The 27,785-nt window shown below is 38.8% G+C and overlaps 1 protein-coding gene across 1 annotated transcript in view; it reads left to right on the top strand.

Moving 5' to 3' along the window:
- The window catches only part of tapt1a (transmembrane anterior posterior transformation 1a), a 32,816-nt gene extending 5,630 nt beyond the window's left edge, over positions 1–27,186 (top strand). The window contains exons 3-14 of the mRNA XM_040119780.1: positions 302–420; positions 4,632–4,794; positions 6,030–6,165; positions 6,917–7,014; positions 7,306–7,375; positions 9,559–9,639; positions 12,565–12,674; positions 12,820–12,879; positions 13,003–13,071; positions 13,207–13,283; positions 14,806–14,975; positions 25,183–27,186. Of these exons, the coding sequence (XP_039975714.1) occupies positions 302–420; positions 4,632–4,794; positions 6,030–6,165; positions 6,917–7,014; positions 7,306–7,375; positions 9,559–9,639; positions 12,565–12,674; positions 12,820–12,879; positions 13,003–13,071; positions 13,207–13,283; positions 14,806–14,975; positions 25,183–25,493 (1,464 nt within the window). The 3' untranslated portion in view covers positions 25,494–27,186. The remainder of the gene's footprint in view (positions 1–301; positions 421–4,631; positions 4,795–6,029; positions 6,166–6,916; positions 7,015–7,305; positions 7,376–9,558; positions 9,640–12,564; positions 12,675–12,819; positions 12,880–13,002; positions 13,072–13,206; positions 13,284–14,805; positions 14,976–25,182) is intronic.
- Positions 27,187–27,785: the final 599 nt, after the last annotated feature.

The raw sequence follows: 27,785 nt of genomic DNA, 5'->3' as shown, positions 1-27,785 counted from the left end.
ATGCATGAAGAATATAAAAGTTGCTTTTTTCAGGTAGAAATTGTATTTGGATGTGAAGAAACTGTAGTCTATCTCTCCATCTAATGCTCTTGCATTCTTTTCATTATCTTGTTTTATTTCAAGGTCTTGCCCTGGCTTGACACAGAGAAATACTTGTTCTCTCTCAAGTTGAGGAGTAAATGTGTCTACAGGCTATACCCACTGATGATCATCGTTTCAACTCTGGGGTTTTGTGTACCACATATCGTTCACACTGACAATCATTGTTTGACTTAGAGGTGTTGCTGTTTGACTTTTCCAGCTGATGATCTTTGGCTTCTTCCTGTGTGTGGACGCCTTCCTGTATGTCTTTACCCTGCTGCCCCTCAGGGTGCTGCTGGCCCTGCTCCGCCTCCTCACCCTACCATGCTGTGGCTTCAGGTCAGAGCCAAAGCACACACACAAGCACACACACACACACACACACACACACACAGACAAACACACACTCCTACCCATACTCAGACACATAAAAGAAGACGATAAATTATATGTGCACAAAATCTGTCTACATCTGTACTTACAGACTTAACATAAACCTCCAAATATGTGGGATACAATCCCATGGCTGCACATAAGCTACAGGTATAAAAAGACATCTGTACAAACCTGTTGGCTGCACAATTACAACAACTGATCTGCTCGTTATGAATATCCAAATAGTTTATCATCTTTGTTTTCAAACGAAAGAGTTTTATTCCATTTGAACTATGCCTAATAAATCTGTGCCTAACTATGCCTAATAATCTTGTTTTAAACGCAGTCACATTCCTCCTGCAGTTTGCCCGTGTTTGCTAAAATGCTCTCAGTCGCAGCTGCATCTGTGTTTGGCATGTAGACAATGGTAAAGTTGCGGTCGTACCAGAATTTCCAGTTACATAAAAGCAAAGACAGAGTTGACACATAATGTATATGCATCATATGAATGAAGATAAAGATATTTATACTGTAGATGCACACACACAAATACATGTATAAATACACACAAATAATTTTTTAAGAAGTATGTAATATTGAACTAAAAAGCGGTGCAGTGCAGCTACAAGGCATTTGTACTCAAACCCTTCTGATGGGCACTGCCTCTCCTCCTGCCCGCCTCACCCTCTCTGAATCTGTCTGATTCTCCCCTTGCCTTCCTCCCCCCTGCAGGGCACGCACATGCCCCTACTGCAGAAGAAGCAGGTACGCTCCCACCAGCCTGCCGGGGCTTCATAAATGTTATCACTGTCCTGAACCGGCCTCCACATTTATTCACCGGTCTCTCTTCATCTCCATTCTGTCTGTTAATATACAGCTTCTCACTCCACACCATGTGCCATTCTCCAAGGCAAAGCAGCCATGTTGGTTCCTCATAAGTCCTGGTTTTGCGTTTGTTTTTCTTTTTCAAACTCATCCAGGGAAGGTTTGCTGAGAGTGCATGCTCATTCTCATCACTGTGTTGCTTGTGAGCGATACAGCTGCCTACTAAATCAGATCCTCCGCATACTGGTCACTGAGCAGCTTTTCTGGAACAGTCTTGTTTAAGGGCATCTCTTTGCAGTCATTGCTAACGAAGTGGTAAACTTAAATCCCCAGCTGCTCTACAGAAGCAAATTGGCTATTTTATGCTCACCAGTCAGCTTCTCTAACAAGGTTTTGTATCTGAAATGAAGCTTTCCCTTCTTTTTTCTGGCCCTGAGTTTTAATCCTGTGTATTAGGCTAATACAGTATGAAAGGCACATAGTGATGGCTACTTGGAATGCAGCACATAGCTGGCTGCACTTAACCACAATGTTCATGTGTGTTATGGAGATAACGCTTATAGAATAGAGATAGTGAGGGCTGCTTTGTGGAGCACCAGCTGGCTGCGGCTGCTCTTCATTCAGAGAGCCATGTGTTCAGGATAAGATACTGTTGGAGTATGGTTTCTCTCTTTTAGCACCTCAACCATCTGAATACCAAAGCTACCATTTACCGACACACGTTTTTTTTAAGAAGGTTAATATGTTTGATTAGAACTGAAACTATGAATCCGTTATTCGATTGGTCGATCAACAGAAATCCGTCTCCAGCAGTTTTGATTACTGATCGTTGAGTCATTTAGCAAACAAAAATGTCAAACATTCTCCAGTTCGAACGTCTCAAATTTGAAGATATTTAGAATTTCATAGTCAAACAAAACAGACATTTTAAGACATCACCCGGGCTTGTCATGGGCACTTTTTATTTTATTTTATTTTATTTTTTACAACTTTCTGTCACTTTGTAAACTAAATGATTAATAGGTTAATTGAAAAAATAATAGATTAATGAAAGTAATTGTTATGTCCTATTGTTGTCCTATTGTTTTTTAAAATAATTTTTCACGTTATTTCAGCAGCAGTCCCATCTTATACTGTGTTTTTTTAAACTCTGTGTCATGTTCCCTCTTCCAATTCACTTCTCTATACTCTGTTACCTTCTTTGACCTCAGATAGCACAAGTTTATTTATTTATTTAAACACAATTTAAAAGTAGATGATGTGTAGGACTGACGCTTTTTGACCAGCTCTTCTACATGAATGACTTCAGACCTGACCACTGGATGGAGCCATAACCTTAGGAAAACAAACTAGGAGAAATCTTAAATATCACAGGAGCATCTTCCTCATATTGGCCTATGGCCTATTTTTTTCTATTTTTATCATTTCCTTTGTCATAAGTACAGCTACAGTATGAGATAAAACAATGAGGGTTAAATGTGTTTATCAAGGTTTGCCTCATCAGCGCATTACATGGATGAAATAAGTCCTTAATGAATTGTAGTGCATTTTCAGTGTGTAACTCTGTATTCACAGTAACATTATTTGGTTATGAAGGCAATCTTGTCTTTTATGCTTTGGACAAAATGGCGCACATGTTCATCTCATCCTGCTCTCTTCACATGTCTGTGCTTGGCTCCACACCGATTCAGAAGACAGTGAGACACCTAATTAAGTTAATTTACACATTTTTCTGAACTCAGGCCCTTTTTTTTTCTCTCAGCTTGGTGTCGGCTCCTAAAAAAGTTCAGATATCTACACCTACCACACCCTCCACCCCTTTCATGTGAAACATGATTTCTTTACCTCTCTCATATTTTTAAAAATGTAAAGGGTGAGGAGTAGCTCCGTTGTTGTGATGCAAGATTAATCAACAGCAGCTAAAATTAATGAAGGTAATGATGAATGTTAGATTAGTTCATTGTTGTCCTGCCATGTCTTGTGCAATAGTAAGTTGGTCAGGTACTAGTTTATGTGGTTTATGGTGATGTAGTAGAAAATTGTTAAGTTGTACTCGTAAAGTTGTGTTCAACTTTGGCAATATTAAGAGAAATGCTGTTACTGACAGCAATTAAAGTGTTTTTTGCAGTGTGGTAAAATAAACAGCAGAAAAACACAGTGGAATTTGGCTGTATCACTTTTTAACAGTCATATCAGCCGGTAAGCAAGTAGTGATTTTGGTGAGTAATCAGCCTGTGCGGTGAGATGATGAAACATATTTTTACTGCTCTACTTCAGGGTGGTTGTAGACATATACAGCTGACATGGAAAATAAGCTCTGGCTCTTCTTAGTTATCCCTGTCATAGTAAATACTAAATAACCAGCCCTATGGATTTGTCAGGCCTCCTCTTAACATGCTCCCAAGCTGCCTTTGCCATTAATTGTGAAAGCTGCACATGTTTGAAACAAGTTATTACCCATTAAAAGACGATGTAGCCTGTGTTTTCTTCCATTTATTTGTCCATCCAACAGCATTTGAAACATTTCTGTCCAAAATGCTGTACTCATTTTGGTAAAAAAAAAAAAAAGATCTGTTTCTTTGAAGAAAGCCCCTCAAACAGATATGAAATTTTGTTATGCAGTCTGTTTGGTTGATAAGAACAAAGATTTAATCTTATGAGAGCAGAAGCCTTAAACAGAGCAGAAACATATTAAAGGGAGATAAAGTTTATAAATGAGATGACTTTGAGAATAAAACAGATACTACCTTTAATATTTTATATTGTGTTTTTTGTGTTATCGCTACTTCTTGCCTTTCCTTTTATGCCGGTTATCTCATTTTGAACAGAAATGAATCATTTACCCCTCTATGTGTTGCCCTACTGTTTTCATGCATTGGATGAATAGCAGAGATCATTCAAAGCCTTTATAACAGGCAGTAAACAGTGGTACTAGTTTACTGGTAGTCTATGGGTGTCTGGTAGTCCACTCCCTCTTTACTTGGCTTCTTTGGCCCCACTGTGTACCAGAAAAGTTAATGATGCCAAGTCTGAGACAAATTGGGGTGTTAATGTTGTAAATATGTGTATGTGTTCATGCAATCATGGTGATACTTTTACTTTTTAAAGATGCGTGTGTCTGTCAGCATTTACGTACATTTGTCACATCTTGTTGTAAAAACCGTTCACTAAGACAATATAATGACAGACCATTTTGTGTGCATGTTACTTATGGATATATTGCACTGTGTATGTCAGCATGCAAGTCTGCATTCAAATATGCAAAAATGTACCTTAAATCTCTGCTTTAAATATCTTTTAAGTATCAGTATAGATGTCATAAGTTGATGTTTTTGTGTGTTCGTGGTCAGTGGGTCGCGGCTGCTGCAGCCAGCGCAGGTGTGTGACGTGCTGAAGGGCCTGATCCTAGTGCTGTGCTTCTGCATGATGCATTACGTCGATTACTCCATGATGTACCACCTGATCAGAGGACAGTCTGTCATCAAACTCTACATCATCTACAACATGTTGGAGGTACCTCACAATTTACACACTAATATCTGACATTTATACAGTGTCACTTTTACACAGTATAAAATAAACATATCGATGCATTTTCAGGAAGTATTCTGTTATCTATCAAATATAAAATGGCAGTTGTGCTTAATAGATGTGTGTAATAATACAGCGGCTAACCCTTGCACTGTGAGAGGATGTTAAGACTGAGTTTACAGTAAACAGGGTTTTTAGGATTCTGTTTATGCATGTTGCTAGTTTTGTGCAGTCAGTCTGAGTACGCATTTTTGGATTTTAACCTATGTAGCAACATAAATCTGACACCTGGTTGATGGTTTTGTCACCTGACCTTTATATAACCTAAATGGTCCAAATACAAAAATACATCATTGTGAACTTGTCTCTGCTGGTGTGGTAACGTATGTATGGTGAGCAAGCAGGTGGTTGGGTGCCTGGTTCCATGGTTCTTTGACCAAAATTTAGCTTGGTTGAATCACTGGTGTTCACTTTCATAATGCTCACCTATGGGGCTGCCTCATTGTTAAGGCTGCAAAGTGTAAATCAACCTGTGAACTGGGCTGTAGCTGAAGCGATTAGTCGAGTAGTCATTTTAAGTGTAAAGATATTCAGTGATTCCAACCTGTCAAATGGGAATATTTGCTGCTATTTTCTCAAATTCCTGATAGTAAATTTAACATCTTTGGATTTTGGACTGTTGCTCAGACAAGACAAGCAATTTTAAGACGCCATCTTAAGGTCTGGGAAATGTACTAGCATTTTTTCTTATACACTATTTTCTGATATTTTATACACCAAATGATTAATTGACTAACTGGGAAAACAATCTGCAGATTCATTCATAATAAAAATATTCGTTAGTTGTAGCCCGATATTGGCCATGTTTAGTAAATTCTTGATGTAAAAAAAATTTGAGGTGCAACACATGTCAAACACATCAGTAATGTTTCATGTTACATTTAATTGATCGGCGGTAGGTGCAATTGGCAGGTGATGAGATAACAGCTAAATGCCTGAATTGTAAATGAAAGGGGAAATCTCATCTCACAAGAGAGCAAACAGGATGGCAAATAAATACAGATTTTGGAAGCAAAGTCATGACAAAGAACAACTAGCAGAGAACATGATAATAAGAGGATATAGGTAAGATAAAAGAGGAAATGAACCAAACTCTTGATGTAAGTACATAGTATTATTAACTTACTATGATCTATGATCTGGGCTTCCTCTGACAGGTGGCGGACCGTCTCTTCTCCTCCTTTGGTCAAGACATCCTTGATGCTCTCTATTGGACGGCCACAGAACCCAAGGAACGGAAAAGAGACAGTATAGGAGTCATACCTCACTTCTTCATGGCCGTTTTTTATGTCTGTATCCTTCTGGTTCAATAGCGTTTCGATAGCGAAATAATAGGGGGTCTGAGTCTTAGTTAGCAAGGTTTGGAGGTTTTTAGTGAAGGAGGTTCATCTCCTCCTGTTTCTAACTTCCGGATTTTACTTTTGACAGATGATTCTACGGTTACAACCTCGAGCAATGCTCATATCTAACTGTTTCTTTTTTGAGCTTTGTGAACTCTTATTCGACAACTGGAGTAGATAAATAATGCCTTTTAAGTGCAGCATACCTTGGCTGAAAGACACCGTTATTAGCTTTGTTCTGATGTTCTTCTGGCTACACAGAAACAGGGGAACCAAAAAGCAAAATTTGATTCATTTTTGCTCAGGCGTGGTGCAAGGATGATGAGCTGCAGGTGTAAACAGAGTCAGTTCAGTGCACCGTAGTTTTCTTAAACTTGTGTGTCTCACTCCTACAATCAGGATTAAGAAAAGATTTTTTTGTGAATAGAGATTTTTGTATTAGCATTACTTTACTATACTTTACATACTGTACCTTTTAAACATTTAGCTGAGTCACATTCAGTGAATGAGCAGGGCAGAGGGTCTTGTTCGAGAATATTTCAAAAGAAAAAAACCGTTGATGGTCGCAGGAGCTTTTGGTTCTGGTTACGAGGTTGTATGTTTAAGTGTTAAGTTACATTTCTTGTAATGGGTTTTATTGGAGCGGTATTCAGTGGTAACTTGCTTTTTAAAGTTGGCTGCTTTCCTGAGTGGCGGTCTCTCAGTCCTCCATGCCATCCTCATCATGGTCCAAGCCTCCACCCTCAATGTCGCATTCAACTCCCACAACAAGTCCTTGCTCACCATCATGATGTCCAACAACGTCAGTACACATACACAATGTACACACTGACAGTGTATATGCAGATATAGTACACAACAAGCTGCTTGATGTGAGAGTTTAAGCAGCTTCAGTCATGCACAGATAAAATATATGCGCATACTCTCAAACCAAATTTTACTTAGATTATTTGTTTTCATGTGTCCCAGAAATATTAAACTTAACATGTTGATGATGAGATGCAGCTGCAACATTATAGTTTGTATTTTCTGTATTATAACTCCTGCTAACTGCATTTCTTTCTTGTTTGCTTCTGTTCTCTCTCAAACACAGTTTGTAGAGATCAAAGGAAGTGTGTTCAAGAAATTTGAGAGGAACAACTTATTCCAAATGTCCAACAGTGGTAAGTTAGTCAGTGTCATATTCTTCTACTTCAATTGAAAAACATTTCTTCTGTTTTTTTCCCGCTTTTGTGATGTTCTCAGTCTGCATAAAATTTACACTTACAAAATTGAATATCTATAAAAACATTCACAGAGACTGATTGTCTCACTGTCGACAGGATACAAAAGGGAACAGTTCATCTAAAGAATATGTCCTGCAAACAAGGGCATTTTGTACAGTACATCTCTTCTTCTTCAGATCTGTCAGCAGCTGTCTCACAGACAAATAGAGATCTAAACTATGACTTACCTGTTGAAATGTTTTTTTATATATAAAACATTAGTTATAGATGTATAATAGATTATATTTTATACTTCAGCGCTTAACTGATGCACTTATTAGAAGCATCTTAGAATAATGACTATTTCATAGATGGGTAACATTCCAAGCATCCAATGAGTGCAAGGCACAATGTCCACACCGAAAAGTTAATAAGTAACAATTTTTCTTCCTTTAAAGCTCCTCTTAAGCTCATCATCATGACGAAACCTAAGCTTCTTTTGTCAGGTTCTGTCTGAAAGATGTGCGACTGACAGTACTTGATTCTCGATAAAATGCTTGGCACCAAACTTTAATAGAAAACCTTCAAAACAGGGAACTATGTAAGGCTTAATTCGTCATCCTTTATCAGAACTTTTTATTAATCTATTCATTTGGATTTGAAAGAGGAGTACAACATTGCTATAGGATTAAATATATGGTGCATTTCCTCTTATATCCCCAGTGGCAGCATGTTTTTAACTGAGGTCACTTTAATTGTATTCTAATGACAGAAGAACACAATAAGCCTTAATCAGCTGGCATTTCCCTCTCGCTGTTCAGTCACATCTTCTAATAAAGCTGTCTGTGGAGCTTAGCTTAGTCATAACTAGCATGGTATTATCTATGGAGATAATAGTATGCTAACCATTTACTGCTGTGTCTTCATATTACACTAGATGGACATTTATTTTATGCAATACATACTAGGGCAATGTCTTGCTATACACGCTATAGACTACGAATGTGCGTAGGGCCCTTCGACTACCAAAGGGCCCCATTGCGCCACAATTTTTTTTCTCTCTTCTGAAGAAAAACATACACGCAACAACTGATGTCCCGTTCAACTGAGGATTTTCTTTTAAAATCACAGCGTGGTTTTATTCCTACAATGTTTATGGCTACAGATGGCAATATCGTTGACAGGGACTTTGTTCAAGTTCAGGCCGTAGTGAAACCTCCCCTCTCCTGACTGATAAGTGTGTCTGTGACCTGTTGTCCCCTTGGTCCTAGCGCTGCAAAAGTAAACTTCCTCTGGAGACAAATTGGTGGGACAAGGATGAATTGAAATAAACTGAAATCAAATAATATTGAATAAAATAATATGGTTAACGTTGTGGTTAAGTTAAGATTTAAGTGACTATTAAAGTGGGAAAGCCATATGGCTGGACAATTCTCAATGTATAATCTATCTGAAAATGAAAAATTATTTTTTTTCTGGCCAAATGTTGAAACCACAAAGACATTCAGTTTGTTGTCACATAAGACAAAGACGTGCAGCAAATCCTCAAAGTGACTAAAATCAAATATTGGAATGACTAAATTGCCCAGTTCATTGAAATCTTTTTTTAAATTAACTCTGTAATTGAAATAATTCAAGATGACATTGACAATAAGGAAAGTTTTAATCTCTTCATTTCTGTGTCAACTCTTCAAACTCCATCTGCTGAGCAAAGATCTTGTGATACGATAAAATGTTTCAGAACAGCTGCGTAGTGGAGTTTGTGGTGGCTGTTTTTGTCATCTGTTGTCTCCAAGGTCAAGAATGAAGTTTCAATCTCTGTCACAGATAAATATGTAGTGAAGTGGATCAACACCTCGCTACATCATTTTCCATCATACTTTTCATACTTTGGCCAGTTTGACTGTAACAAAGGCACTGAATCGCAGTCTGTGTGGCATTAAAAACATCTTTAAAAGTCTTAAAGTTAACTTGACAAACTTTGCAGAAACCCTGATTAGGATACGAAGTGCGGGTAAATGTAGTTCTGGTGCAGTTGTGTCCTGAATGCAGATGTATTATTTACTAATCACATTTTCTTGGCCAGGTTGTTCCAGGAGTGAGAGACTGTAATTTGCTAATTTGATTATTTTATCCTGCAGATATCAAAGAGCGGTTCACCAGCTATGTTCTCCTGCTCATCGTCTGTCTCAGGAATATGGAGCAGTTCTCATGGAACCCAGGTAATTATCCGTTCTCCATCAAACTACAGCGGCATAGATTTTTTAAAATTACAGTAAACAGATGTCAGATATCAGGCTACCCAAGGTGTTCGCCACAATTTTAAATTCTAACACAAGGGTCGGTGCTTGTCATGTGTAAAAATTAAGACAAGTACGCTGAGCAGCTCCTCTGCTGCTGTTTAGGATGACCCACTGCAACACCTTGGGGAGCTTTTACGTCCTACAAAAACCATCAGTGAATGAGACAGAACAGACTGAGGGACGAGAGCTGGGCGTTTCTCTGTGACAGCTCTCTGAAAGCAGTCAGCTCCTTCTGACGTGGCCTGTCAACTGATATCATAACACCGATGTTCTAATACTAGCAGAGCTACAGCCTTCCGTTTCCAAAGAGGTAGACAAATCACAAGTCCCCAGTAACTCACTTATCTTCAATGCCTCATCCGTGCTGCCTGCACGTCTTTGTTTACAGTATACAGCAGAAACAAAGCACCTGCTCTCAGCTAATTACTTACTAAACACTTCTTGATAGTTAAAATGGATTAAATGAGAGCCAAAGCTGTTTTGCTCATTAAGAATTCAAGAAATGTATACAAGTATGGCAGCCTGTAGTAAAATATTAGATATTATCTCAGGGGTTTTTTTTTTTCCATTTAAAATGCTATAAATTATAGGTATATATTATGCATTTTGTAGAGACACTGTGTTGGTACCACTGTGTTGATTTGGTGTATATTTCAGTTTAAAAGGATAAAATCGCCATTTCTGCCCATCAATCTACATTCAATAACCCTTAATCACAAAGTGACATGTTTTTAGAATGTTTTGCAAATTTAATAAAAATCAAAAAACTGAAATCTCTAATTTACAAAAGTATTCATACCCTTTGCTGTGGCACTCCAAATTGTGGTCAAGTGTATCCTGTTTGCTTTATTTGCAAACTTTTAAGTTGACATAGCAAATTTGTTAGCAAAAGTTGCTTATTTACACATCCAGCAGATATGGAGCAACATTATCACTCATATGGACTTTTTTTTCTGGCCACCTGGCACATGTAATCTAATATTCACTATTCTTTTATCTCTGTTTTTATTCTCTACCAACTCCTGAGGAAAATATCTGGGTCTAAATGTTCTACTCTGTTCACCGGCCTAGTCGCCAGCTGCGTCTGTCGGCTGTTTTGTTGCTGAGCAGGTAGTGTACAATGGGTCTTTAGAGCAAATAGCTGCCTGCTGCGTCTTTGTTTACAGTATACAGCAGAAACAAAGCACCTGCTCTCAGCTAATTACTTACTAAACACTTCTTGATAGTTAAAATGGATTAAATGAGAGCCAAAGCTGTTTTGCTCATTAAGAATTCAAGAAATGTATACAAGTATGGCAGCCTGTAGTAAAATATTAGATATTATCTCAGGGGTTTGTTTGTTTTTTCATTTAAAATGCTATAAATTATAGGTATATATTATGCATTTTGTAGAGACACTGTGTTGGTACCACTGTGTTGATTTGGTGTATATTTCAGTTTAAAAGGATAAAATCGCCATTTCTGCCCATCAATCTACATTCAATAACCCTTAAAGTGACAACATGTTTTTAGAATGTTTTGCAAATTTAATAAAAATCAAAAAACTGAAATCTCTAATTTACAAAAGTATTCATACCCTTTGCTGTGGCACTCCAAATTGTGGTCAAGTGTATCCTGTTTGCTTCATTTGCAAACTTTTAAGTTGACATAGCAAATTTGTTAGCAAAAGTTGCTTATTTACACATCCAGCAGATATGGAGCAACATTATCACTCATATGGACTTTTTTTTCTGGCCACCTGGCACATGTAATCTAATATTCACTATTCTTTTATCTCTGTTTTTATTCTCTACCAACTCCTGAGGAAAATATCTGGGTCTAAATGTTCTACTCTGTTCACCGGCTAGTCGCCAGCTGCGTCTGTCGGCTGTTTTGTTGCTGAGCAGGTAGTGTACAATGGGTCTTTAGAGCAAATAGCTGCCTGCTGCGGCCGAAAACGACACAATGAGAGCAATGAGAAGGAACCAGCACAGTAAAGTTGAGGAGTGGACAGATAAACAAGGATCTGAAACTCACTATAAAGCTCAGTAAAGCATAAAGCCGAAGGGAACTGCAGATTCAGGTGATAATTCTCTGTATGTTCATCACACAGTTTTCAGTTTGTCATGTGACGCTGCTTTAACGCTGCACTAAGGAAGATGTTTGTATTAACAATGGATCACAGGACTTGCCCGACGGCGGTTGCTCAAAGTGATGAACTGGGAAGAGTCATCACCAGTTTCAACAGTTCTTCTTTTTGACACATCTTTCAGCTCATTGTTTTGCTTTTTTCAGCCTGCAACAAAGGTATTTCCCTCAGGAGTTGGTGGAGAGAAAAAGAGGGCTAAAAAGAGAGTGAATATTGGAGCTAGATTTGTTAGGTGGACAGAAACACAACTCCCCGTGTATGCTTACATTGCATTGTGTGTTGGATGTATAAATAAGCAACTGCTTGCTAACAGGTTACAACTTTAAAGTGGTAATAGTCAGTCAGTGTTTTTTCAGCTTTTTCCACTTCCCCCAGGTGGATATTAATATAGCTTTAAATATTTTGTGACTCTTCTTTCTTTAACTTGCTAATATTAGCAAAACTTGAAGATTGGGACATATGTGGCAGTGAACACTGAAATAACTACAACTGAGGTTCCAAGATTGTTTAACTCCAGCTGCTGCTCTAGTGTAGCTTTTACCTCAGGGGCCTACGGAAGTAAACTGGTTGTATCTGGAACCTTATATGTTGCGGGCAGAATGTAGACAGTATCAAGGGACGGCTTGCCGAGTATGTGCACTCTCTCCGCATAAATCAGAATTAAAAATTATTTTCGTGTTAACACCATGAGTTTTTTGTGCGCTTTCTTTCTTCAGACCACCTGTGGGTGTTGTTCCCTGATGTCTTTATGGTCGTCACCTCTGAAGTTGCTGTTGACATTATTAAACACGCTTTCATCACAAAGTTCAACGACATCACTGCAGATGTAAGGACCAAACCTGATGTTCATTATTCCTAAAATACTCTCATCCTTTAGCAACTTGTCAAACACAGTACATGTATAATACCGTATGTGGTCTGTTGCTTTTTTCTTTTCTCATACTCCATTATTTGTCCTGCCTCCCGTCCAGGTGTACAGTGAATACAGAGCGAGTTTGGCCTTCGATCTCGTCAGCAGTCGACAGAAAAATGTAAGCAACTGTCTATTTTTCATATCACAATCATTATACTTGAATAAATAGCACTGAGCCTTCACACCTAATCAATGCAGTTTTGTTGAGTGCTGTAATCTGTGCTGGACTGTCACTGTGTAGGCTTGTACTGACTACAGTGACTCAGTGGCCCGGAGGATGGGTTTCATCCCTCTGCCTTTGGCTGTTCTGGTAAGCAGAGATGCAGTCTGTTGCTATTCAGGAACTAAATACCAGAGGAGTTCTCACTATCATTCAAATTACATTTTTCCATCACATTTTCAGTGTCAGAATTTCAATTTATTCTCCTTTTTAATGTTTTAACAGCTTATCCGAGTGGTGATGAGTTCAGTGAAGGTGCAGGGAGCACTGTCATACACTTGTGTGTTCCTCTTTTATCTCGGGTAAGTCTTAAGTTTGGTCTTACCAATGTTACAGCAGGATTTTATCGTAATTTGCCCTTCCCAGCATCCAGAATTGAGGGAACTTTTAAGCTTCATATTACTTTGCTTGTTGTACTGACATTTTTACTTAATATATGCTGCAAATATTTTAATCAGACTAAAAAAGAAGCTTGAGGAGATTTAAAGGCTAAAACTGATTTTGGTTGTATGGTGATAAAATATGCTGTCATTCACTCCTTTTCCTTATTGAACCACAGGCTTAAACCATTGAAATGCAGATCAAAGTCTATATTTTTATATGTTTTAATCTCAACATTGTATTCATTTAGTCATAGATAAATGACTATATAAATGTTTAAATTTTTTGTTTCATTTTAGTGTGTCAAATATGCACGGAGAATCTCGCACAAACACAGACACTCATGTTCTCTCTGACTTGCTTGCAGAGTCTTTTGAATGCACACTAACACATGCAGGCGCTGTCATAAACACACATTCAGAATCAAAGACTTACACAGTTACATAAGCATTAACACTGTGGCCTCACATTTTCCCTGTGCTGAGCTGCCGATAGCCTCGCTCGTTCTCATTTGCCGGTTCCCATCGGGCTCGTACCCTTGAAGAGTTTCCCTCAGGATGAAGAATACAATGTTGTCATCTCTGTGCCATCTCTGGCCTTCCCCAACTGCTGATTTTAAAAATAGCTCTGGCTTGACCAAAACGCTGTGCCTTGACAAAGATTCAGCCGCGCTGAAACCCTCTCAGTCTGAAACACCCTGTCACAGCGAGCGGTGGTGCACAGACCCAAATGTGTCCGTCTCTCTCTCATCACGGGGTCAGAGTCTGGGCCTCATAGCAAAGTTCAGAAATACAGAAGGATGGCACACATCAACATCCTGGTGTCGGTGGGACGTGAACGGGGCGACTGAAACCAGATGGTAGAGGAGATTCATTATAGCTGTAACCCAGCTCTAGACAGCACTCACATCTCAGCAGTGAATAACAGCTCTTCAGTTATGACAAAATGATAATCCTCATTATTTTACGTATATATATTCACTATATGTTTCGATCCAAATGTACCAAACTTTATATCTTGGTGCTGAAGCAATCAACCAAATTACTGAAAATGTGCAAAACGCAGGATGGAAATTGAGAATTTTATTTTAATGCATTAACTGCAAAAAGCAGCTGCATTATTTTGAGTATATCCTCGCAATATTAATTGTCTTTGAGTGCGCTATAAATAAAATATATTAATTTTATCATTATATTTAATCAAAGCATGTTGTCAGAACATTGTCAGGTTGCCAGTTTTCTGATTATCGATTAGCTGTGCAGCCGTAGATCAGAGCTGGTAATTCTTTGTCAAAGTTTTGCTATTATTATTATTTTTTTTTTCCAGAAAATGAGTTTCAGCTGTTTACCGCAGCAACTCCAGAGTAGATGAAGGAGGGGAAAGAGTTTTTGATTCTTCTGGTCAGAAATGCAACTCTCTAACTGCAGCCCTCTTCCTCCGTAGGCTGGTTACACTTAAAGTGTTGAACAGTATTGTGCTCCTGGGGAAGTCGTGTGTTTACGTCAAGAGAGCCAACATGGAGGACAAACTGTTCGAGAGGCCCACGACCACTCCATCCTCCTCTGCAAAGACCCCCAGCAAAGCTGAACAGGCCAGATGTCCAACGCCTTCAGGTAAACCACTGACGCCTTTAGTATCACTTCTTTGTGCAGTGCCTCATCTGAGTAATGGAATGAAACTAGAGTTTTTAAAGAACTAAAATTCTTATACATGCCATTTATGTATGTTTTAAAGCCTGTGTCTTTACACGGATTCATATTCTACAAATCTGGATTACGTACTCTGAGATACTGGTGGGGTACATGTAGACATCCATGTCCAAGTCAAAGATTAAAGTACCTCAAAGTGTATTTATAGAGCGCAGCATTTTATTTTAATTTCAAACAGTAGTTCATTTATATATTTTTCATGTTTTGGTCACACCTTGGCTGGCTTTGATGCTGAAATAAAAATATAGCTTTTTAAAAACTCTAATGGAATTGAAATCATAGCTTTTACTCACACACTCATGTCCTTACCGTCAAATTAAATAATACATAAAGCGGCTATAATCGACAGTGTGAAAGGGGTCGCTGGTAGTGATGAACCTATGGAGAATTATTATCCGAATCTGCAGCCCCCCTCAGCTTAACGTAGCTGTGTAGAGGGTTTCAGCTTATTGTTTAGCTGTCTGATCGCAACTTTACTGTTTTGGTTCACTCCCACCGCTCTCATATTGCCGTTTTCGGCCACAGCAGGCAGTTGCTTTCAGAGTAAAAACTGTAAAAACTCACTGTGCGCTATCTGCTCAGCACCAAAGGCAAACTGAGTTAGGGACTAGCTGGTGAAAATAGTGGAGCTTTTAGCAGCTAAAGATTTCCTTTCAGGAGTTGGTGATGACCAAAAACAGAGCTAAAAAGCAGTGCGCATTGGACTAACATTTTTCATGTGAACAGAAAAACGACTCGAAATGAATAATGTCCTTAACCACTGGATGTGTAAATAAGCTGTTGTTTGCGGGTAGTACACCGTGTCAACTTAAAGGTGATCATATGTCAGTGTTGTGTTTACAGCTCGTTATCACTGCCCCCAAGTGGTGAAAAAAACATGGACATGTAGCCTACAATATGGCATCATATTTAAAATCTGTCCATTGCAAAAATGAGAGCAAATTATCATCCAGTCAGGTTTTTTGGAAACAGGAGTGCACACAGTTTGACCCAGTTATAGGGGGAAGTGTTCCCAATCACTTTACATAATTATTCAAACGTCTCAGCTTGATAACTCTCTGTCCCTCTCACTAATGGCACTTTGTGGAACTATCAGGTTTCCTACATTCAAGCAAAAACAGAGTAAGTGATGGAAAATTGAAGTCAAAATATCAGGCCTCTATATTAATGTATTTGCATTTGTCATGGGATTCTGTTAATACCCTCTTCTTTATTCTAGTCAGTGGTCTAATGATAAGCATGGCTTTTATGTCTAGTTTATTTTTAAAATCTAATAAACTTGGGATGTCTTGCTGCTACAAATAGACCCGCCCAAACAGCTATTTTGAATAAATACAATTTTTAACACCCAAAACATCCAGCAATAACTGTCGAAACATTAGACAAAATTGTACTGTTCATTACTATATTAATCCTGAAATATTGTAGGGAGATAGGGAGATTGTAGGAACCCTCATGCAGTGTGAACACAACAGTTTGATTTGGGATCTAAATAAATAAAATGCTGCATAGATATATTGCAGTTTTATTAAAATTTTTGCAATCAAATGTCTTCATTTTTAAGTGCAAACAAGTTTTTTAATCACAAATCATTGGCTTAAAATATTTCACATTTGTAACATTTGGGTTGTATCTTATTTTGGTGACATGAAAAGTGCTCAAAAACCTAAAAAAGCCTCCTTCTGCTTCTCAGGAGTAGATATTGAGTAAATGAGATGTCCTGGGATTTAATCTTGGTCAAAAATAATCTTGCATGGTGCTCTCTTCCTTCTACTCCCTTTCTGATTTTTCTTATCTCTTTGCACTTTAACATATTGTTTTAAATAGAAAAGTAATGCCTTACAGTGATCTTCAAAAAGAAATGCACTAAGTAAACAAAGCACTGCTGGTGTTTATATCAAACAATAATAATTAACACTATTTGAATGCTGGTTTCCAAATGCTGTGTTTGTCCATTGCATGCCCTGTAGTTTGTAAGGCAACGCTAGGCTTAACAACTTGCCCTGGTTAAGAGACGAATCATGTTAATATTAACCTTTTTAGGCATTTAGCTGACACTTTAATTTACATTTTAGGCGTTTAGCTGATACTTGTACCCAGACAGATTTGTCAGCAGCTAGAAGCTCAGTGTCCAGCGCCAGGCAACTGATGGAAACATCCTGTCTGGTGGAGCAGAAATCAAACCTGTGACCTTTTGGTAGTAGACAAGTCTCTCTAAATATCAGGTTAAATCTTGTCAGATGTTGAGTTTGATTCCACCAAAACAACTATAGTTGAACACAAATCTATGTTCCCGACATCATTTTGTTGGACATTGTCTTATGTACTTAGTGACTACTCACCAAAGCAAATTTTTAAAGAGTCTATAAAATGGTTAACCTAAAGCTCAGTCTTCGCATAATGCTTGAAACACAGTATAGTGTCATGCAGTCTTGTGGGTAGGGTTGCAACGAATGATTATTTTCATTATTGATAATTGATAATATGCCAAATATTTTCTGGATTAATCATTTTGTAGTTGTCATAGTTGGCAATTACTTTTCTGTCACGCAAGTAATCAATTAATCTACTAATCATTTTGGCATTACTTGTGTGCATTTGATCTGGAATGTGACATTAAATTACGGTGACGTGGCAGATACGGAATTTTACATTTCATAGTTTGGACCTTGGATTGTAGCACTTCCATCAGGCCAAGGAGTTTAACTTGTCTGGACTCTAAAATGGAGTTTAAAATGTATTGTCCCTCCAAAATTGTACCAGCGGCACTTGTGATTGTTATTGTTAGTCTATAAAGTTGTGGTGCTTCGGCTTTGTTTTGTAGACACTGCTGCTAAATTTATTAATGCTGATGATTAATCAATAAGTCAATGGAAAGAAACTTAATTGGAAACTATTTTGATATGCAATTAATCATTTAAGTCATCTTTCAACAGGTTTTTTTTGTTGTTGTTTTGTTTAAGATTATTGTTTGGCGTTTTTTCCTATAGGGAGAGAGAGATAGAGAGCTATGACACGGAACAAAGGTCCATGGAATTGAATTGAATAGTGGACGTTGTGGTTCTGTGGTTTGCACCTTAACCAGTATGCTACTGGAGCAGCCATTTATCATTTGTAAACCAAGCAATTAATAAATTAATCTTGAAAATGATCAGCAGATTAACTGATAAGAAGACAGTTGTTAGTTGCAGCCCTACACTTGATGTTGTGGAAGTTTGAGCGCTTCGGTGATAGAAACAAAAAAAACAACAAAAAATAAAACCCTCTTTCCTACATTCAGATATTTACATATTAATTTCCTTATTAAGATTCATGAAAATAATCTTGGCAAACTGTTAAATAGGCCTTGTACCTAAAGTCATGGACACACACAATCAGACACACAGATTTGGAGGTGGCAGTATCTCCCTGTCATCCACAGCCAAATCCCTGCAGATCTGTTCCTCCCGTGTGTGTCACAGACCCGCCTGCTGATCTGAGCCAGGAGCTTTAATATGACAAAGATCCTGATGGTGCATCATGTCATATCAAACATCAAAGCTCCTGCCACCACTTGTGTTTCAAATGAATCTGGTTTCTCAGCAAGCTTAAGGCACCATGCTTCAACATATATAATAATAACTACTTTGAGGTGGAGGGAAATCGATATGAGGTTCCTCTTCTGACTCCCACACATTTAGCTGCTGGGATTTGAACCAGCGACCTCAGATACCATGCTCACTTTTCTAACATTAAACTACTTTGGTCTGTGCTTCGAGCATCACCTGCTGCTCCAGTGGACTGACTGCACAATTATGTTCATCTGCATGTCTTTGTCTTTACAATTGTCTGGATTCACATAATACTAAGATATGCCATCTGTCTATACTGCATGTTTTTGCCCAGAGGGCAGAAATGGGTTATGATTGGTTTTGAATGAGTTATTTCAGGCCATATGGTGGTTAACTTTTATTAAAACTTACATATCTTCCAGGGAGGAAGTGGAGAACTCATTTGTGTGTGTGTGTGTGTGTGTGTGTGTGTGTGTGTGTGTGTGTGTGTGTGTGTGTGTGTGTGTGTGTGTGTGTGTGTGTGTGTGTGTGAGAGACTTTTAAGTTTTTTTTAAGCCTTATGTATTGTAAATACTTGAGGACTCTATACGGGAGTTTTCTTACAAATGTACATGGTAAAACCCAGATAAATAGAGAATTATGTGACCAAACAAAAAACATATTGTTAAAAAGAATCTAAACTTCAGAATGAAAACGATCTTCTGATGATGAATGCACTGCTATATAAGAGGATTAAACTTGAATTAATTGTTTTCGTTTGACTGCTTGGGGTACAGCAGAACAAGCAAAAAACACAACATTGGCATATTTTCACCTTATAGAATTGATATGGTGTCAGTGAACAGTTGCCTACTGCCTCCAACAGACCGGAGAATCTTTAGAATTTATTTGGAGTTCAATACTTACTCTCCTTTTAGCTCTGCTTTAAATATCTGGGGGTTTTTTAGATGCTAGATGCTCCCTTGTGGTCACCAGCTAGTCACTAACTTTCTGTCTGCTGTTGGGTGCTGGGCAGATAGCATAGGGTCATCATTTATCGGAGCTTTTTTCACTGAAAATGGCTGCCTGCTGCAGCTGGAAAGGAGGTTCACAAGAGCGCTGAAACTAAACCAGAACAGTAGTTGCACAGAATAAAACCAAAACAATGAGCTGAGAGATGCTGTAACACTCCGTAGTGCTGAGAGGAACTGCAGTTGGGTGATAATTCTGTATGAGTTTGCTGCTACCGGCGACCACTTTCACATTATGAATAGTAATTTAATCCATTGTTGATATAAAAATATTCATTTGAGCAGTTTCACCGGCAGTATAATGTGGAAATCAGAACTTTCTTTCAGCCTTACAATGCCCCAGCACCAAAGCACCTTTCAAAACAAATGGCACAAACTGCTTGACAAACAAAAAGCATCAAACAGACATAATAAAAGCAATTCAATTATATTACAACATAAACAAATAAAATAATGCAAAATGCAAAAGTTGCAAGTTAAGAAAAAGCAAGGGAATATAAATGGGTCTTGAGGAGATTTGTTACAAATGCCAATTGAGTTGGCATTTGTAAAAAAGGTTTCTATATGGGCACAACGATTCAGAGATGGACTCATGGGCTTTACAATGTAGAGCCTGAGAGGTAATAACTATGATATTATATTTGATTCTAAATACCAGTGGTAACCAATGGAAAGAGACCAGTACTAGAGTACTGTGCTCCCTGCGCTTTGTCTTAGTTAGAAGACGAGCTACCGCTCCTAAGGCAAACTTATTAAGAATTACAGTAATCAAGGCATGAGGACACAAAAGCATGAATTAGTTTTTCAGCACATTCAACAGATAGAATCTATCTGATCTTAGAGATATTTTTTTAACTCCTTAATTTGATGTGTTTACAACAAAAAATAAACATCAGGCACGACAGCCTCCCATTTCATCCTGTGTAGTTTTTCATAGTGGAAAATAATCAACATGGCATCTGGGACGCTTCATGACATCCCAAAAAAAAAAGATGTCAGCATGTCAGACTTTGCTAGAATTTGCCAATGTGAGCTAGGATTGTCATTCAAAAAATTACTGTCTTACAAATAAGAAATAACATGAAAGTTTCTTGCATTAATTCAGAAGTGACCCATGTATTCCAATCATAAAATATGTTGCTGACATCATTCCATTCATTTTCAATGTCTCTGCTGCATTGAATAACAAACTAACAGGCAAGTGCATTTTTAAAAGCCAGCAAACAGCCTCACTTTTTACTTTCACTATCATTGGTATAGAATCCAAAATGCTCCCACACATTACTTCTCAGATTTTTCACCCCTTGTTAGTTTCCTAAATTTTGCATTCATGAAGAGATGAAGAATTTTAGGAATGACCCTTGCCGGAGTACAAGCCGTGGCCTGTTGGCCTTATACACTGTGAATTTGGTTTTTGAGTTTGGTTTTATTGGTGTTGTTAGGCAGAACAGTGAACTTGGCCCTTGGCACCTTCTTTGCCTTTGTATATCAGTGAGATATGATTGGTCAGAGTCTGTTGTGTAGTTTGTCATGGCCCCACACACAAGTCATTGCAACAATTCAGGACTGGACCTACGGTACAATTTATCTGTGATGGTGACCAGCTCAAAAGAAAAAAAATAACATGTAGTCTGATCCCAGGATAAGAAGATCATCAAATAAACCCGATGCAAAAAAACAAACAAATAAATCACAGAGAAGGTGAGACATTTGTGTGCGCTCCATCAACACATATACCGTATTATAAATTCTTGGTTGATTCAACACTGAATTATTTAGGCAGAATCGAAGTTAATATTGTATCACATCAAAACCTCACATTTTCTAATGTTCCGTTGGCCTGCGAAATCTGTTTTCATGGCCACTATCATGTTTGAAATCCTTTTTAAGGCCTTACTCAAACATATGTACTGTATACACTCTCCATATGCTCGGTGTGTTGCAGTGGGTCTGTACTGTTGAGTGTCGGTTCAGCTATGTCTATAGTAAGAACTGGAAGTTTGTTGCAGCTAGATAGCCCGGGGCTGGGCGGTTGTCTCTGTGGACAGACTTGTTAATATCCAACGCTGCTTCGCTCAGTTCTCTCTGATATGATGAATTATTCTGTTTGGTTGATTTTCCTAATGCAATATACTCTTGTGTGCTCAAAGTAAAAAGGCTTTGCAGTGTTTTCTCTTAAAATAATGCAGTGGATTGTGATAGAAACCAACTGGGCTGCTGTATGTTCAGTGTCAGCTTCCTTTTCTGGCTACATTTTATTGTTGGCTGGACCACGACAGTTGGGCCAGTCCTATGAAAGTGAGTGAGTGAGTGTGTGAGTGAGTGATAGGTTACACCATTGGTCAGACGAATGCGTGCAACTGAGTTTTGAAGTTGCACAATTGGTCGGCTGACCAAGTGTTGGAGTTTCCCCATTGGCCGTTGCTCTTTCAAAATGAATTGGTGCAAACAGTTTTGTCTTGCATCAATGAGGGGGCATTTACAGGCAGTGCTGCCAACTTAGCACCTTTGTTGCTAGATTTACAGACTTTTAACACCCCTTTTGCAGCTTTGATTCACAAAAACATGTAGCAACAAATCTAGCGACTTTTTGCAGAAAAACCTTAGCTACTTTCTGTAGAAGAGAGTCGCCAGTATTGCCCCGCGATTGTAAGGCCAGGCTTTTAACTTTCTCTCTGAATGATTATTTTACAAGTAAATCTAACCAAAATCACAGCACAGCCGTTGTCTATAACTTATGTGTATGGTGATTTTGCAAGACGACGTTGCATTTCTAAAATCAGGATTTTAGCAGTGCAGAGCAGCAGCTTGGAAGTGACTGCTGGTTAACATATGGTCTTATTTAGCCACATTTCAGTCACTACTTTGCTAGTTCCGTTGTCCGACAACAGAAACAGAAAAATATGTAAATGAGAACAGCTTTATTGGGAATTTGGAGGTATTAAAATACCGTATCTGTGAGCACAGAAAGTAGGAGAGAAGCAAACAGATAAAGGCTATATACTAGGTTTTGTTTTCTCTCTTGTCTTGTCTTTTCTCTCTGCGGTGCTTGAAAGTGAGGAGTCAGGTGGGTGAAGGTTGTCTGACTAGTGGACCCGGCAGGTTGAATCACTCCCTATCACTCAACCCAGAACAACTTCACTCCTGCTACAGGCTAAATATTGCTGTTTGAAGACAGTACCTCACCCTCTTCTATGCTCTATCTTCTTTCTCTTCCTGTTTTAAATTATATAAAAAATACATTCTTCTTTCATGCACTCTCGCTTCTCCTTTTGTTTTCCTAACACTTCTATATGTTAGATGATGATTCAGGAGTCACCGTCAGATTGTGGTCCGCTAAATATAGATCTAAGACAGGCAGTGGAAGAGTACTTTTATCTCCACTTTGGAATTAGATGGTCCTTATGACCCATGAGGCAGACAGGAAAATGAAACCCACAAAGTGTATAAAAGCGGATGTGTGGAGCGGAGTCGTTTATCTTTTCATTCTTACGTTGTAATAGCAGATTACATCCAGTTTAGCGCTGAAACAAGTCAACTGAAAATTGAAACCTTGTCCCTGGTTCAGGTTCGTCTGGAGACCTTTGTTGCACTGGCATTCCCCATCTCTCTTTTTTCCATTCATTTTCTGTCATCGCTCTACTCTCTACACGGTAATAAAGGCTTAAAAATTCCTGCAAAAAATAAGACATAAAAATTATTTGATAACAAATCGTATAGCATTTGCTGGTTCCAGCTGCTCAAATGTGAGGATTTGCTGCTTTTCTCCTGTTTTCTATCACTGTAAATTGAGAGAGAACAGGATTTTGGACTGTTGGTTGAACAACAAGCTCTGAGCACACTTTTTGTTGTTGTGGTTGTTTGACATTGTATAGAACAAATAATTAATCAAAAAACTAATAGAAGATTAATAGATAATGCAAAGTATCATTGTTTAAAGCCCCGATCCAATTTAATACTGGGTTTCTAGAGTTTCATGTATTATAAATTACATTTAAAAAGAGCATCAGTTAGAAGTACATATTTTTGAATAGGTTTATTTGCTGTAAGGCCTAAGATTGATACCGCCTCATATCTTAAGTATGGAGCTCACACAAAAACTTCATTAGCCGAGTTTAGCATAAAGAGTGGAAACGGGGCAACAGCTAGCCTTCCTTACTTAAGAGTTCAAAAAGCCAACTACCAGCACCTCGAAAGTTCCCTAATTAACACGATGCATCTTGTTTGTGTAATCTGTACATGAAAAGAATTGCAAAAAAGACAGGTTGTGGTGTTGGGTGGAGCTAGGTACTGTAACTATTTCCTACTACTAAGACCTACATTCAGTACAGGGCTTGAACTCTTCCTATGTAGACATCCTGTTCCATGGTGGGAATGTTGCGCCTTTATTCTGCAGCGCCGTGCTTTATAAAAGGCACAAACACAGAATGGGGGGGCATTGTTGTGTAGACAATGAGCCGGCAGCGGAGGTAGTCACAGGGGGGGCAGACGCCGACACTGTTGTGTTACACGTCATATCCCTGTTTGAATAATGAGGGGTCTTCTTAATGGCAATATAGCGGGATCTCTGTTTAAAAGAGGCTGATGACGGAGGACCGAAGCTGCTGCCGCTCTGCTACTTTTCTGCTTTCGCTAAGCGGGCTGTGTAGACATTGAGTGTGTTTACATGGAAGGAAGTATCCCGGTTATGATCGGGTTTTTGAAGTATCCTGTTTTTGTATTTGCACATGTAAACATCATATTCCGATTTCAGAAACCCGGATAAGTCCTAATCCTTACGAGTACTCTGAAAGAAACCAGGTCACTGTTGCATGCATAGGCTACATCTTATCCAGGTTTCTGAATGCTGCCAACTACCTGCACAGGCGCATCTTCAGGCAAGTGATGTAATAGAAAGACGAACAATGGCGGCAGCAAAAGGGTCTCACTTTTGGAGCGATGAGTAAACTGAATTTTGTCTTTCAGTAAGGAAACCTTAAATATACTTGGTAATTTAGATGGGAGAAAACATGGAAGTGCTGACCAACTGAAGTCTGTAGTAGACAGGTTACAGGACACCGGTTTACCAACACATAGAGGAACAAGTCAAGTCATGGTTGAAAATACTAATATACAAATAATACAGTAAACACTATACTATATATAGCGTTAAGGCTGCTATAAGCCAAAACTGCTTCATTTCCAATAATCACAGTCAAATTAACACTTGACAGGTATGTCAGATTAACAATTTCAAAACTGCCAGTTTGTGTTTGTAAACATCAGAGGTGCCTATGCAAATAGCATGTAGTAATCAGTAACAGGGATAGTAGTATTTGTCATGTACACGGGGGTATGCACAACCACATTTCTCTGTGTTCCAGGTGAATGGTACATTCTCAATATAATCAAAACTGGGATAAGCCTCACAACTGGGATACTCGTGTTCATGTAAACACACTCATTGGGTTAAGACCCCATTAACCACACTGTCCAGTGAATAAGTTGAGCAACCAAAAATTCACTCATCCATATGTTGTTCATTTAATTTTTGCCCACTGCTCTTTACAGGTGAATCCAAAGTGGAGATCCCTGCCACACCCTGCAGCCCATCATCATCCGCCTCCTCCTCCTCCTCCTCTGTGACAGCCCAGCCTGCTCCCAGGACTGACTTGTTTCCTCCCCCGCCCACAGATGCCTCTACTGCTGCACCATTAAGCCGTCCTCCAAGTCCACCACCTGAACCTGAACAACCTGCAGCCTCGGTCTCCAAAAATGAGGAGGGGGAGGCAGAGGCAGCCTCTGAACTGAAGCACAGGACTCCCAAAAAAGACCTGCTGGAGATCGACCGTTTCACAATCTGTGGTAACCGCATCGACTGACCAGCAGCAGCCGCGGATGTAGCGATTAACCCCTCAGGAAAGACGGAGAGCGCAAAGGCCTCTCAGCCCCGCTCTCCTGGCCAACAGCAGCAGAAAGCTGAGTATTTATTAAAGTCAGTGGCAATACAGTAAGTTATTGTGAACATGAACACAGTGTGAGACGATCCTGCTGTTGTTGAAGCCTGCAGTCGAGAAGTTTGACAAAGAAAACTTCAGCAGGAGAGAGACAGTGTGAGTTTGGCGGCCCAGTTGTCAGGATGAACTGGCATGTGTCAGTGGGTGTGGAGGTGTTAGATTGGTTCAGTATATAGAGTGAGAGTGTGTGATCCAGCGTACGTGTGAGCACACAAGCACTTCCCATATGAGCGCGAGGAGAGAAGTTTCTCAGTTCGCTCAGCAGCCAGAAAACAGTAAAACTTCCAAACTCTTACATAAAAGCCAACACCTGAGTCGTTTTAATGGCAAAGTGTTTCCTTTATCCTACATAAAACTTGATCAAGCAAGTTTTTGGGTTCTTTATCTTAAATATTGGTTGTCCATCTAACATCAACCCAAACCCAATTTACAAGACGAACTTTTGGTTTCTTTTTGGAGCAACACTCTTCTAATCAGACTTGATGAGATTATTAAACAATTCAACCAAGAAATTTAGAAATTTTGATCTGGAAGTAGTTATAATGCGGAAAGGCTTCTAAGAGGTTCCCTCAACAAGGGACTTCAGGTCTGTGGTTCCCCACGTCCCCCACAAGGGGTCAGGAATTTGACAAGTCACGATGTGATCAACAAGACGTGAAAGCAGGAAAAACATATTTGTGCTACACAGAATCATGTTTATTTACACTTTCCTGTATTGTTTACCAGTTTTCTTGTGACTCACTGGATAATTTTACCTTTTTGTTCATTAAAAATTATTTAACTGAGCCAGAAAAACCGGTAAAAAAAAAACAAAACAAAAAAACTCACTTTTAAGGCTGAATTGTTCACAATCGGTGCGTAAACATCTGCTGATGGGGGGTGAAAACAGACACAAGTTTGTGTTAAAGGGTCACAAACCAAAAAGGTTGGGAAACCCTGAAATAAGCAGTCACACACTATAAGAATTAGAGCCTATGCATTGCTGGTTGTTCAATTAACAGCTCAGTTCAGATGAAGATTGAAGTGTATACCTCAGTGGGACTAGTGTGCATTTTAAAATGAAGCATCTTTTTACTTTCCAACATCATCTGATGGTGTTACAAACATGACTAAAAACTGACTTTTAAAGTGGAGCTTTTCATTTACACAGCCAGCAAATAAAAAGTCATTTGCTGCCCACAGGGCGCCTTCAGCAACTAAGAGACCTTTCATCAAAGGACCAGTCAGCGTACAACACTTACAGAAGCTGCCAGTCAAATGTTGGTAAATTCTGACTGCTGACACCAAATCTGCTGCTTCTACCAGCCGCTTACAGAAAGATTTCTTTCACACTTTAAAAGTAAGAAAAAAAGAAGCAAATTGGGCCGTAAACTACTGAAAAACACTGATAGATGCGGAAGATAATCTTATTTTCCTTCTTGCTTAGGTATGTATATGCAGCTAGGTCCTTAAGCATTTGGACAGTTATACAATTTTCGTAATTTTGCCATGGACACCACCACAATGGATCTGAAACGAAGTCATCAAGACTTGATTGAAGTGTAGACTTTCCGTTTTAATTCAAAGGGTTTCACAAAATATCAAATTAACCGTTTAGGAATTACAGGAATTTGTATACATAGTCCCTCAGGAGGTTCAAAAGTAATTGGACAATTGACTGACAAACAGTTTCATGGCCAGATGTGGCCTGTTCCCTTGTTATATCATGGCAAATGAAGCAGATAAAAGGTGTGGAGTTGATTCCAAGTATTGACTTTGCATTTGGTAGCTGTTTATGGGAACTCTCAACATACGGTCCAAAGAGGTGTTGATGCAAATGAAGGGGGCCATCGTTAGGCTGAAAAAAAACCCCACAATAAACCTAATCAGATGGATGGCAGAAACTTCAGGAGCGGCCAAATCAACGGTCTGGTCCATTCTTAAAAAAGAAGGAATGCACCGACAAGCTCTGCAACACAAAATGGCCTGGAAGACCACCGAAGACCACTAAAGTGGATGATCGCAGAATTATTTCTATGGTTAAGAAAAACCCCTTGACAACATCTAGCCAGGTCAAGAACACTTGAGGAGGCTTATCTCTGTCAAAGTCTACAATCAAGAGACGTCTTCATGGATGTAAATACAGAGGGTTTACCAAAAGGTGGAAACCACTGGTAA

This window comes from Xiphias gladius, chromosome 23, assembly GCF_016859285.1.
Source record: "Xiphias gladius isolate SHS-SW01 ecotype Sanya breed wild chromosome 23, ASM1685928v1, whole genome shotgun sequence".
Taxonomy (NCBI): domain Eukaryota; kingdom Metazoa; phylum Chordata; class Actinopteri; order Istiophoriformes; family Xiphiidae; genus Xiphias; species Xiphias gladius.
The sequence above is the reverse complement of the archived record's forward strand: the minus strand, read 5'-3'. Positions and strand labels throughout refer to the sequence as shown.